This window comes from Dermacentor silvarum, chromosome 8 (genome assembly GCF_013339745.2).
Source record: "Dermacentor silvarum isolate Dsil-2018 chromosome 8, BIME_Dsil_1.4, whole genome shotgun sequence".
In the NCBI taxonomy this organism is placed as follows: Eukaryota; Metazoa; Arthropoda; class Arachnida; order Ixodida; family Ixodidae; genus Dermacentor; species Dermacentor silvarum.
In genome coordinates this window covers 126,970,688-126,983,897 of record NC_051161.1, presented here as the reverse complement: position 1 = coordinate 126,983,897, position 13,210 = coordinate 126,970,688, and the positions used below count along the sequence as shown (strand labels likewise).

General features: G+C 49.4%; 3 protein-coding genes, 1 long non-coding RNA gene and 1 pseudogene across 6 annotated transcripts in view; 2 read left to right on the top strand and 3 right to left on the bottom strand.

Moving 5' to 3' along the window:
* LOC119461680 (fatty-acid amide hydrolase 2-A) overlaps positions 1-13,210 on the bottom strand; it is a 111,578-nt gene that overhangs the window by 12,952 nt on the left and 85,416 nt on the right. The window lies entirely within an intron of this gene.
* LOC125947353 (uncharacterized) overlaps positions 1-13,210 on the top strand; it is a 58,097-nt gene that overhangs the window by 14,770 nt on the left and 30,117 nt on the right. The gene's annotated exons all lie outside the window — the stretch shown is intronic.
* The window catches only part of LOC119462402 (uncharacterized), a 48,396-nt gene that overhangs the window by 23,302 nt on the left and 11,884 nt on the right, over positions 1-13,210 (bottom strand). The window lies entirely within an intron of this gene.
* Positions 4,039-13,210, top strand: part of LOC119462401 (uncharacterized) — a 28,887-nt gene continuing 19,715 nt past the window's right edge. The window contains exon 1 of the mRNA XM_049671876.1: positions 4,039-5,068. Coding sequence (XP_049527833.1) covers positions 4,393-5,068 — 676 coding nt within the window. The 5' untranslated portion in view covers positions 4,039-4,392. The remainder of the gene's footprint in view (positions 5,069-13,210) is intronic.
* On the bottom strand, positions 10,206-10,944 carry LOC119461681 (uncharacterized; annotated as a pseudogene).

Here is a 13,210-nt window from a genome sequence, read left to right as displayed (position 1 = left end):
AAACATACCCACTTACTGCAGTCGACAAAAATAATTGTTCAATTTTAGTTAATTGGGCTGCTCACAGCGATAATTATCATCTCACTTTGTGCCCCCCTGGCCACATAACTTATTTGCACAGGTGATCTTCGCGTGCCTCCCAGTGCCTAATTTTAAGAAAACCATAAAGCTTAGTTTTGAACAACCTGCATGATCAGGCACAGCCGCCAAGCACAACGTCCTTTTCCTATAAGCACGGAGAAACCGTACCTGGCTTCGCTACAGGTCTTCTTCCTCTTTCTGGGGTTTTACGTGCCAAAACCAGTTCTGATTATGAGACACGCCGTAGTGGAGGGCCCCGGATTAATTTTGACCACCTGGGGTTCTTTAACGCGCACTACAACGCAAGCACACGGGCGTTTTTGCATTTCGCCTACATAGAAATGCGGCCGCCGCGGCCAGGATGCGATCGCGCGATCTCGTGCTCAGCAGCGCAATGCCTGAACTGACTGAGCCACCACGGCGGGCTAGATGGCGCGAGGTAACACTCGTTTTCATGATGACAGTGGCGGCCGGGGAATAAAAACAGCGCGAACTTCTTGGCAATAAATACAAAAAAAGAAGAAAAAAAAAGTGATTTGCCCTCTCAAGCCTTGTAGGCTACAGGTGCTGCTCTAGCCGCATAAAACGCGGGTTTATCGTGAGCAGAAACGGTGAATTTCGGTAAATGATAAAGGCTACTATAATCATCATCATCATCATCATCATCATCGACAGAAGCTGACCCCCCCCCCCCCCTCAGAAAAAACCTGGATCCGCCCCTGTGTGGACGTAATATTTACCCGGAAACGCTGGCGGCGAACGCTATGCACGAAGGCGAGTTTTCTTTTTCCCGCCGGCCGGCTGGCACCGCGGATGCCGCGTTACGATTGGTAGAAAGCATCAGGCGCGCGGCGCGCTGGGATTGCTAACGAGTTTTCGCTCACGGCGCGCTCAACGCCCTCGCGAAGTGCTCACACTGCGTATCGGTGCCCTAAAGCTTTAATACAGAAAGGAATAAGCTTCCCTTTATTAATATGGATGGAGGGGAGATATCATCTCCGGCGGAAAAATGCAGACCAGTATTACGATAATGATAAGATATGAGCGGCCTATGTTTTTAGCCAGTGGCGCACCGACGGGGGGGGGGGGGGGGGGGGGGGGGGGGGATTCGGTCCAAATCCCCCCCCCCGGCCGACCTAACCCCCCCTTTTGTTTAACCCCTTCTCTTTCCTTGCGCATTCGGGTGCTGCAACTAAGATGTAAGACGCGCAATCGTCTGCACACTCCCAAAAAGCGCAATTTTTGACAATTTCCCGTGAACAAATCGAAATTAGTGCTGTTTAGATGGTATTGGCAAACTGTCAACCCCCCCCCCCCCCCCTCCCTGGCCGAGATCCTGGGTGCGCTACTGTTTTTAGCCCTATCTTAATGGCATTGCTAGTTTTGATTAATCAAAAACAGCAATGACATAGAACTATAGTTCTTCAGAAAAAAACTATCGAACTATATTTCATCGAACTATATAGTATATGAAAAAAAAAAAAAACTGTAGTTCTTTAGAAAGTTCTCCCCAGTCTCATCTGGCACTATATACATTGCCGACAGTGCGTCTGCAAGTCTGCGTTACAAAACACGTCACTTCTTTTTCACCATGCGGACCATTATGGTCTACGGAGATAATTGAAGTTTCTTGTAGTCAGAGGCAGGGATCGTAAACAGTTTTGGGTGTGAGTGGGGGCTGTTAGTTTTGTTATCACAGTAGTGTTGATATGTCTCATTGTTAGTTGACCCCTAATTGTGAGCCTGCAATGAGCAATGCTACAGTTTATGTATTAATTAGCTTTCTCGTGGCTTTCTTGGCTTCCGTATTTTCTTTCCATCTTTGTCTTTTTTTCCACTTATGCACGACATTGCTAGGATACGACATGCATGTGTATTATACCTACGTGCTTCTAAATAAACCTTGGTTTGTATTAATACACTGCGAGCAATCGCAGCACTCTTTGCAGGAACCTTCTCGCTACATAGCCTGCCATATAGAATATAAGCCTAGAGTCACTTTTCAATTAATTTAATTATGGGGTTTTACGTGCCAAAACCAGTTCTGATTATAGAGTCACTTTTCCCTGTAGCAGCTTAGCGGTGCTCGATGTCGCAGGCGCTGAGAACCTCATGTGCGGCTTGCAAATTTCCAATGACGAGGAGCTCATCGACGTATGCTTTTCGGTGTACGGCTTGCTCATTAACGTCGCCGATACTGAGCAAGCTACTGAGCAGCCCGGGGTGAACATTTCCGCTGTCTTTCTCACAAATTGAAAGCCTGAAGCCCGACTTGCAGTTCGGAGCGAAGCAATAAGTCTCCTTGGTGGAGCAATGCCGCCGCTAATCTCGCCAGTCATTTTTCCGACCTGGAACATTTCACATCGCTTAGGAACTTGCAAAGAATAACAGACGGGGAGCTCTTCACCTTTGAAACTGACATGAACAAACGACATATAACTATTCCAATACGAGATTTATTTATTTATTTATTATTATTTTTTTCTTGCTCGCCGCCAGCCCCCTAGCTGTAGCAGACGACGCGCGCAGCGGAACCGTTGTACTGACCGCAGCGTCAATTTTGCGTCATGACGCGGAGAAGCGGTAAACTACGCTCCAGACGCGTCGGTCGGCACACCCACGTGGGCACACCTACCCATCTAGCCACCGTGATTCTATGTCATTGCTGTTTTTTGATTAATCAAAACTAGCAATGACATTAAGATAGGGCTAAAAACATAGGCCACTCATATCTTATCATTATCGTAACACTGTTCTGCGTTTTTCCGCCGGAGATGATATCTCTCCTGCATCCATATTAATAAAGGGAAGCTTATTCCTGTCTGTATTAAAGCTTTAGGGCCCCGTTACGCAGTGTGAGCACGGCGCCGAGGGCGTTGAGCGCGCCGTGAGTACAGTGTACTAGAACTCTTCTACTACACTGTACCGTGAGCGAAAGCTCGTTAGCAATCCCAGCGCGCCACGCGCCCCATGCTTTCTACCAATCGTAACGCGGCATCCGCGGTGCCAGCCGGCCGGCGGGAAAAAGAAAACTCGCCTTCGTGCATGGCGTTCGCCGCCAGCGTTTCCCGGTAAACATTACGTCTACATAAGCTGCAGTTGCCGGGAAGCGTGAGAAGTACTACGGGATCTTTGAAAGCTTAAGCGTCTCAATTTTTTTTTTCCTGGCCTCTTCTCCCCACTTCGGTGTCCGTTTCTAACCGTGATCTTGGTGCGAGCGCAGTACCGCACATTATGCGTTGCTTTCGCGATTTTTCCCAAGCACGTACGTCCCCCACAAACGCTACCGATGCGCTGTCAGCTTGGCTGTAAAACGATCGACGCAGTGGCGTACTATATAGCCAGCGGGTGGCACACCAGGCCTGGTGGCGTGCCTGGTCATAGGCTATGACCAGGCACGCGTGCACGCCTCCCCCTCTTCCTGAAATTTCTGTATGGTGTTAGGATGCGGACTGCCCACAGTCTAAAAATAGTTTACACCCTTTGGGTCGTATCTTGTCCCCAAACAATGATGATCTGCCTTGCTTGCATTTCCCTTGTTGAAAGCTCGGCGCTTGCCGAGAATGCTGTGTCGTTTGGGGACAAGATACGACCCAAAGGGTGTAAACTTTTTTTAGAGTGCAGCCCCCGGTCGCAGTCAAGTGCACGCCCCCTCCATTTCCGGAAAAAAAAAAAAATCATTCTGGTTACACAACTGCCGTAGGGCGCTAACAGCGTCTTCCGCTGCCGGTTAAGCGTTGTGCACACACGCACTCGCGTTTACTTGCGGACAGTAATAAGCGTCAAGCTATAACTGTTAATTGAATATATATATAAATTCTAGCTATTATTAAAATGCCTTTGTCATATGATACAGCGCCTATATCTAATAAATTATATCGAATAGCGCCCACTGAGACGCGCCCGCGGACACATGCGTTCTTGCCCGTGATCACGTAATGACAACGTGGCTTTAATGATAGGAAACGACGTACAGACAAAGGAAGATAACGCGAGTGTATCGAAAATTACCACAGCGCAAAAAAAAAAGAAGAAAAAAAAAGCCGTTTTCGGTGGGCGGTCTATAATTACCCTTGCAGCGCGCGCTGTGCGTTTCCGACACAAAAGACCATTTCGTGCGCGCCGCTCTGTTGTACTGGTGCCTAATTTCTTCGTCTACGCCTTATCATCATCATCTTGCGCCTTTGTCCTTGACCTTTGGCCATGCTTTGGCTACGACGCTGAGACGGCTTGCGTACTATTGGAACGCCTGGAAAGTCCCACGGAACGCACATTCTTATCGCCTCAAAGGTATTTGTTCAGGAGAGCTTGATGTCAGTTAAAAACACGAAATATGTACATAAACTCGAGAGGCCACGTCCTACAGGTCCAGCAGAGCTTCCAGGGTCCGATCCTGACAGGTCTTCGACGCCTGTGCTCAGTCCTGCCGAGGACATGACCTCGCCGATCGACGTTGTAATGAGCGCCTCAGCCGATGAATTCTTGCTCAGTCAGATGGAGTCACTTTGTGCTTCCCTCGACAATGGGAACCACAGCGATACCAATCTAGAACAGGTCTGTCGCCTTCTGAAAGTCAAGGGTGCTGCCATGGAACCATTATTCAAAGACCAGTTGGACACACACTTCATCACCCTGCGCAACGCTTCCCGTGACGACAAACTCGACGCTTTCAGCCGCTTGATGCTCCTCGAACTGGTTGAACTGCGTGCCATGGGCTGGAAGAGCAATGAGGAGGCAACGGAGTATTATTGCCGCAAGATTGAAGAGCTCGGGATTGATTCCGTCGTGTACGACGACGCTTATGCAGTGAAACTGGCCCGCGAGTTCCAGCAGAAGCAGCAACAGGAGCAGCGTTCACAAATGGAAACTTTCAAGACGGGAACCAAGCCTGCGGCAACGCCGATCTTGCCGTGGGCCTCTCAAGACATGAAGAATCCCGAAAATTCTGCCAACCCACGAAGTGTCTCATATCAAGGACCCCTAAAAGGTGAGGCTACTTTTCAAAACCATAGCATCTGGAAAGAGAGCCCTAATCTGCAAGACGAACAAATGCATAAGCGGTCAGGAACCTCCGATATGCCAGCCAAGGCTACATGGCAGCACTTTTTAAGAAACGAAGAGGTGGTTCAAAATGCTAATGCAAGTACACAAGTCCAGACTGAAGGTGTTGTGGAAATGGCTAAAGTAATTTCTGAGGACATCACTCAGTACAGTGGGCCTCCAATGCAGGATGGAAAGTGGGCCAATGGGACAACCACTGACTATCTTAATATGTATCAGAAGACTGCTCCTGCTGAGGCTGATGGCGACGCTAAGACATGTGTAGAGACCATCACTGTTGGCAAGGATCTCATCCAGATCAGTGGAACAAACGGCACTATTGTTAATATCTCCACATGTGTACTACGGAGCTTCTTTTCCGGAACAACAGCAGACACATTTAACCTTGCAAACCAAGATTTGTCTAGCATGCTCTCTGGGTCAGGTGAGCCATCGAACAAACCTACAGTGCCTGGGCTGCACACAGATGCAGTGCATGCGCAGGGGCAAACTGTTGGAAGCAGTAGTTTTCAAAAGAGCCAGGTGGACAGCTCACATGGCGAAGCTTACGAAAAAGATGAACTGAGACTTGTGACAGATGCAGTGGCTTGGCCGCTGAGGGACACCTTGCAGTCTGTCGATGCAACGAAGACACAGTCTGCACAAGGCAGTTTTGAGAGATTTGGAGATACCAGTGGACCTTCTGAGAATAAGCGATTCAAGGGACTTGAAAGCCTTACAGAATTCAACAATCAGTGCATGCTTCCAACTGATTTCAAAGCTTGGGGCAGTAATGACAAACCTGAACAAACCAAGCGAATCGATAGGCTCGGAAGCTCAATGCAGTTTTCAAGAAGTGTTGACAACAAGCATATGCCTTCGACTAGCTCCAAGATGTTGGGCACTACCAGTGAACCTGGCCAACCCGATCAGTTCAAGGGCCTTTTGAATCCATCACAGTTATCAAACAAGGATGATGGCCAACTACTCTCAGCTGGCTTCACTGCATTGGCTAGTAGTGAAGCACACAGCCAAACAAGACAGTTGGAGAGACTTGTAGGCTTGATGCAATTTTCACGCAACACTGAAAACCAGAAGGTGCCTTCAGGTAACTTGAAGCCATTAGGCTACACAGATGGTCCCAGTCAGACTAAGCAATTCGAGGGGCTTGGAAGTGCAACACAGTGTTCAAGCAATACTAATGAGCACATGCTTTCAGCTGCCTTCAAGACATTGAGTACTAATGGCCAAACAACTGGGAAAAGGCAGCTCAAAGGATTTGCAAATTTCCCAGAGTTTGAAAGACGTGCCGATGACCAGCAAGTGCTCCTGTCATCAACTTTGTCAGAGGCTGCTGGTCCACCTTGCAGCACTCGCAGAGGCCTCAAGATGTACACTAGAGAGTTCCTCCTGCAGTGTTCCCAGTCGTCACTGGCCACTCAAGAACCACCAGACTTTCCAGTGCTGGATCCCGAGGTGTCCAATGTGATGGTGAAGAAGGTTCTCCACAAATTGAACAATTTAGCTTAAGCCAACAACCCATTCATCCTCACCAAGCTTAATGCCAAATGCAAGAGTAATAATAAATGTGAGAAAAAACCGCTTGCGTACTGTTTTCTTTGCTGCTGTAGCCGTTTTACAGTTGTACATTAGTTCTGCAATGGCAACATTTGTTTGCTGCAACTGGGATGACTACTGTACATGAGATCTGCATTTTGATTTTTTTTAGTTCACCAATGAATATTTTTGCAATAAGAGTGATTTAAGTTGCTAAATGAATTTAGCCTACCTGGTTAATTAAGTTGCTCACTAGAGGTTGGTTTTTGCAGGCAGTGTTTTAGAGTGCTGGGAGGTTGCAGCAGCCTAGCGTAGCCCGATAATTTACTTAAATTTCGTGACTCCATTACAAACTTTCTCATTTCATCAGAAAAAGTAGAGTGTGAACTGCAGTGACCAGTTTCTTTGTTATATTACAGGAACATTTCTGTTTGGTACTTTTCCCAAGTCACTTGTAAAATTTTCCAGTTCCTTGTGACATTTTTGATCTTGTTGGCCTTCACACATTCGTTTCAAAAAGGTAATGTGACTTGCGTTCTTGCCCACACAAGCTTTAGAAATTTTTAAGTGGCCTGAACTTGTATAGGGGGGGGGGCTCTTCATTTCCAAGCCCTAACCACATCTTGGGAAGATTATCATTAATTTCGCTTTGCTGAATTTTATGCACTCATTTTTATTGCAAATGCAGCATTACAAAGAACAAAAGGAAGCTAATTAGATTTGGTTGTTTTCAGGCATGTGAAGACTTGAGAAAATTAGCATGTTTTAGCTTGTTGAAGTGGTAAAAACGATTTGTCGCAGTATGTGGCCCTCTGAACCAACTCTCTCGATTTTGTTTTTATGGCGCTCATTATCCTGCATTTGTAATGCTGCATTTGTAATGCTGCATTTGTAATAAAAATGAGTGCAAAGAATTCAGCAAAGCGAAATCAATGATAATCTTCCCAAGATGTGGTAAGGGCTTGCAAATGAAGAGCTCATCAAAGTATGACGTGCATTGTTGTTATCGACACTTGCGACTTCAGCAAGTGCATGCAGCCTGTCTTGTTTTTTCACAGCTGTTCACCAACTAGGTCTTGTTGACTTGCGCAACAAAGGGTGCCATGCCAACAGTTGGAACATTATACTGCGCCACATTCAGTAAACACTCGTAACGAAATCAGTTTATTCAAAATAACTCTTAAGTTTTATGTGGTCCTGATTGCAATGCGCATATTTTCAGCCAGATTACTTGAAGCAGAAATGCACCAGACTTTGCCTAGTGTAAAGTGCAAAGTGGGTAATCCAGACAGGAATACAGCATGTAGACGATGGCCCTTTGTTTTTACTTGCTATCAATGTGGAGAGGCTTATAGCTCCCTAAAGGCAACTCTGCCACATGGCTTCTCGTGACTTGATATCGGATGATGTCGACAGCTGCTCGCAAGCATCAGTAGAATGTCGCAACTGTCATGTTTATTACTATTGAGCCCAGCTTTGTTTTCATATTTTACGAGCTCCCGCACCATCTAAGTGCGCTTTCAGCATTACTGTGACTCTTTAGGGTCTGTGCTTTTAACAAAATACCGCTTACGACAAACCAATTTCCTGTCTCAATGACTGCATTATATTGCGAGTTGGCTGTACTTTCAGACTGGAAATTTTAGGCACAAATGTGAAGGCATTGTTTGCAGGCATAAATTTTGGAATGCTTTTGTCATACATTGTTTCTGACCATTCTGGGTATGTACATGTCAATGCTTTTTCTTTTGTAGCTTGTGATGTTCTTGCGACAGTTTGTGTGTGTGTTTTAGCAAATAGGGAGTAACCAACTTGTATGTTGAGAGTGTAGTATGCAGAGGGAAATCTTTGTAACTATATATAACACTGTTTTCTTGGTAGTCTGTGAGCGTGCAAATCGGACCAAACGGTGTCCTGATGTGTCGCTAGCAAAGAGGGTAATGCTAGTGAAGGACTTTTGCCTGCATTCGTGCAGTTTTTTTTTTTTTCTTCAAATGCCATTGTTCCAGGCACACCTGCCTGGCAGTTCATACGGTTCATATGTGTGTGTCGATCCGTCACGCTTAGGTAGTGCATGATGTGTTGGACTTGCAAACAAGAACTGTGTCATAGTCAACCGGTGGAATTCCTATAGAATGAATGAGAGCAAACGCAGGGTTTTTGCATTGTTGTTTTCATACTGTCACTTCTTCACATATGTGCCTGCAGTCGGTCTCCGGGGCCTGACAAACTCTCTCAGAACACTCCTGGCACCTCGCTTTTTTTTTTTTTTGTCATTGTTTTGTTTTCTGCGAGAGACTACTTTAAAGGTGCCCTGCAACACCGTTTCTTGAAAACTGAGAGCATGCTAGAGTGAGTGCAATGCCTTTCAATGAAAATATAATCCCACATAAATTTTTAAAGAGGACATAATGATAACGGAGATTTAGAGAGCGCAATGTGGTGTTTCGTCTCATCTGGGCCGGTGATGATAGCAGTGCCCCGCCCAATGGCTCCTTACCTTTTCGTCTTGGATGCACTTATGGTAACCTTTAAGAAATGACACCCGATGAGGGTACCGGGAACGACAGCCGAGTGCGAGAGGACGGTTAGGACACGTTGACAATTGCAGCTTCCCCGATTGCTAGAAGATTATAGGGATGTGCCTGCATGTGCGAGCTGCTCAGGAGTGACTCATGGTCCTGTACAATTAGCCATTTGTTGGCATCTGTGAGCTTTCGAGCTGTGATGGTGGCGGAGGAGACAGAGCGGGGCCTCGAAAGCCACAGGAGGGAGTAAGCGATGCTTTATGTGCGATTGCGGGGCTCCCTGCTCCATGCAGTGGAATAATATTTGGCTCACACATTATGACAACATTGTCTTCAGATGACGAGGGTTGGCTCGCAGTGTTCAGAAAGTGTTGCAGTGCCCCTTTAAACGGTCTCTTTCACTCCTTGCCTTTGGGAGAATAGGGGAAATGTACAGGTTGAGTGTGGCTTAAGTGAATGGTGGTAGGACAATTGTGTCACAGATCCACTTCCTGTCTGGAAGAAAGTCTATGAAGACAGTGCAGGGTGTTCCAAAGCAATCATTTAAAATGCCATTTTGTTTGTGCGTGGTTTTTCTGCCGATTCTATTCAGTGGGACGATTTACATTCATTTTTCTTTTTACGAGCCGGTGTTTCTTCAGCAGCACATTGGCACCTTGCATGCATTTTGTTGTTTTCACATTTTGTTGCCGAATCTTTTTTTGTTGTTGTTGGCTGTTTTTGTTGCTTCTTTGTGTGCGGCTTTTGTTGCCATTGCGATTGTATGTCCTCTTGTTATTTTGGTGTGCCTGCTTTAGAAAAATTCGTGGAGTCCCGTGATTACTGTGGTGGGAGGGTTCGAGCCGAGGCGGCCGAGGAGGCAGGCTGAAGCCCGAGGGCCGCGGAGTAAAGACACACGCTCCGAGTCCCCAGCAGAAGTGCCCCCATTTATTCACAGCACAGCCTTTATATGCTACATCCTATAGAGGGCGCCTCATAATCGGCTTAGCACTCGCGCCCTCTACATCCCCCCTTTTGGGAAAGTAACAGAAAGCAACCCCTTGCTCTCAGGTATACAACGTAATGACAAATGTCTCATGGCACGTTCTACAAGTTCAGCCGCACCGGCGGCCTAACACAACGTCCAGACCGAGTGCGTACAACTGACCCAGGCGGTCTTGAGGGAGTAGCCGGGGCAACCGGTGGCGATGCAACTGGTAGAGGATTAAGTGCCCTGGGAGTTGGACTGCTGCACACAGGCTCTGGGCGAGTTGGAGTCTGTGGCAGGCTTTCAGATCCTCGTGTCCGTGGACTGGAGCTGCCGAGGTCTAGACCACCTGATGACGGAGACTGCTGCGGAACCAGATGTCTCCGGTTGCGGACGAGAGCACCTGCATCCGTCTGGACCACGTAGGAGCGTGGACGCTGCGCTGGGCTAAGAACAGTGCCAGCACAATCTGTGTCGCGAATCCACACTCTCTCCCTCCTCCAGGGGCCGCAAATCTTGTGCAGCATGTCGACGGTCAAAATCTTGACGCTGGCGACGTCGTTGGGTAGTGTCACGCCGGTGGAAGTCGGCAGCGTTAGGTGGTTCTGGAAGCAACACGGCCATGGGGACCGGAAGGCGAGTCCTGAGGCTGCGCCCCATGAGCAGCTGAGCAGGGCTGTACCCGGTCACGCCAGGTGCGTTGCGGTATGCCAAGAGGGCCAAAGGCCAGTCCGGAGACTTCTTGAAGAGTTCCTTAACCGTCCGCACCATACGCTCGACTTCCCCATTAGACTGCGGGTACCTGGGACTGCTGGTGACGTGGGAGAATCCGTAGCTCTGGGCGAAGACGCGGAATTCTGCCGACGAAAATTGAGGCCCATTATCGCTGACGAGGGTCTCTGGGATCCCATGCCTTGCGAAGACACTTTTGATGATGGAGATCACCGCTGTAGACGTCGTCGAGCGAAGGGACAGCACTTCAGGGTACCTCGAGTAGTAATCTACGAGGAGAAGGTAGTCGGCTTCTTCGTGATGAAATATGTCCACCCCGACTCGCTCCCAGGGACGGCTAGGCGTCACGGTAGGCAGCAGTGGCTCTGCTCGCTGGACCCGCGTGGTAGCACAGTTGGGACAGTTCTCCACCATTGTCTTGATCTGACTCCCCATGGTCGGCCACCAGACAGCTCCCCTGGCGATGGCGCGGCAACGGTTCACTCCGAGGTGTCCGTCATGGATGAGGGAGAGGACGTGCTTCCGCAGAGAAGCGGGCACCAGCAGGCGTCCACCGCAGAGGAGAAGGCCGTCACCAATACTGAACTCGGCCCGATGAGCCCAGAACTGAGCCATGCTGAGAGGCAGATTCTCTTTCCTAGGCCACCCTTGCTCACAGTACAACTTGAGCTGCGCGCACTCCCCATCTGCAGCCTGGTGAGCTCGGAAGTCGTCGAGGAGGACTGCAAATGTAGGAGGGATAGCACGGAGTGCTTCTTGAACGTACAGCTCCACCTTGTCAACAGCTGGAGTCGCTGGCAGCTGGACGACTGGGTCCCTTGAGAGTGCATCTGCGGTGGCCAGCTGTTTCCCAGGAACGTACTTGACATCAAACTGGTGCTGGAGAAGGCGGATGCGGAAGCGCTGGATTCGTGGTGGCATGAGATCGAGATCCGCGGTTCCTAGGAGCTGTACTAACGGCTTATGGTCGGTCTCGAGGGTGAAACGAAGACCCCGAAGAAACTCGTCGAATCGGTTGATGGCCCAGGTGGCAGCCAGTGCCTCCTTTTCGATCTGGCTGTACCTCCGTTCCGTTTCAGTCAGCGCTCGAGAGGCGTATGCAACTGGTCGGCGCTCCCCTGATGGCTGGTCTTGAAGGAGGACAGCACCCAACCCGAAGGAACTGGCATCTGCGGAGACTGTCGTCAACAGTGCAGGGTTGTACCTTGCGAGGCAGATGTCCGACGACAGCATGCTCTTGAGCTTTTCAAATGCTGAAGCCTGCGCTGGTCCCCATGTCCAGGCTGCAAGCTTGTTCAGGAGACTTCTGATTGGCGCAGTCGTTTGAGAGAGGCCCGGGAGGAAGCGACCGACATGGTTGAGCATACCGAGAAAACGTTGGACACCATGAACGTCCTGAGGAGCTGGCATGCGCTGAATGGCGGCCACTTTCTCTGGATCCGGAGTGATGCCATTGGCACCGACGACAACGCCAAGGAACCGCACGCTGGACACGCCGAAAGTGCACTTGGCAGCGTTGAGGGTGACCCCCGCTTGTTGGAGGCGACCAAGGACTGCCTGGAGGCGTTGGTCGTGTTCTTCTGTGGTGCGGCCAAACACAAGGATGTCGTCCATAAGGTTAACAACACCAGCCAACCCTTCCAGCAGGCGAGACATCTGACGCTGGAAGTATTCCGGGGCCGATGTTATGCCGAATGGGAGGCGGCAGTAGCAATACCTGCCAAACGGAGTGATGAAAGTCGTGTACTTCTGGGAGTCGCGCGCCAGGCGTACTTGGTGGAAGCCTGAAGTTGCGTCCAACTTCGAGAAAACGCGTGCGTCACCGAGAAGTCCGAGGGTTTGGTCGACAGTCGGGAGTACGTGGCGTTCACGCAGAACGACTTGGTTGAGTTTGGTCAAATCAACGCACAGGCGGTAACCCCCCGCTGGCTTCGGGACGACGACAAGTCCCGCGCACCAGTCCGTCGGTTCGTCGACGCACCGGATCACGCCCTCCTGCTCCATCTTGTCGAGCTCCTTTTTGACTACGTCTCGTAGCGGTATCGGGATACGCCGGGCTGTGCTGAGGGCATACGGTACCGCGTCAGGCTTGATACGTATCGTGTACTCTTCCGGAAACGTGCCCAGGCCGGTGAAAAGGGCTGGAGGGACTTCACGAGGTGGTGCGTCCGGCAGAGCTGGTGCGACGGCGCCGACAAACTTGACGACCCCAAGGGCAACGATAGCGGGATAGCCGAGAAGTGGCTGCTCTTGTCCCGCAACGACGTAGAGGCGCTCGTTGACTTGCCTGCCTCTCCAAGACAGC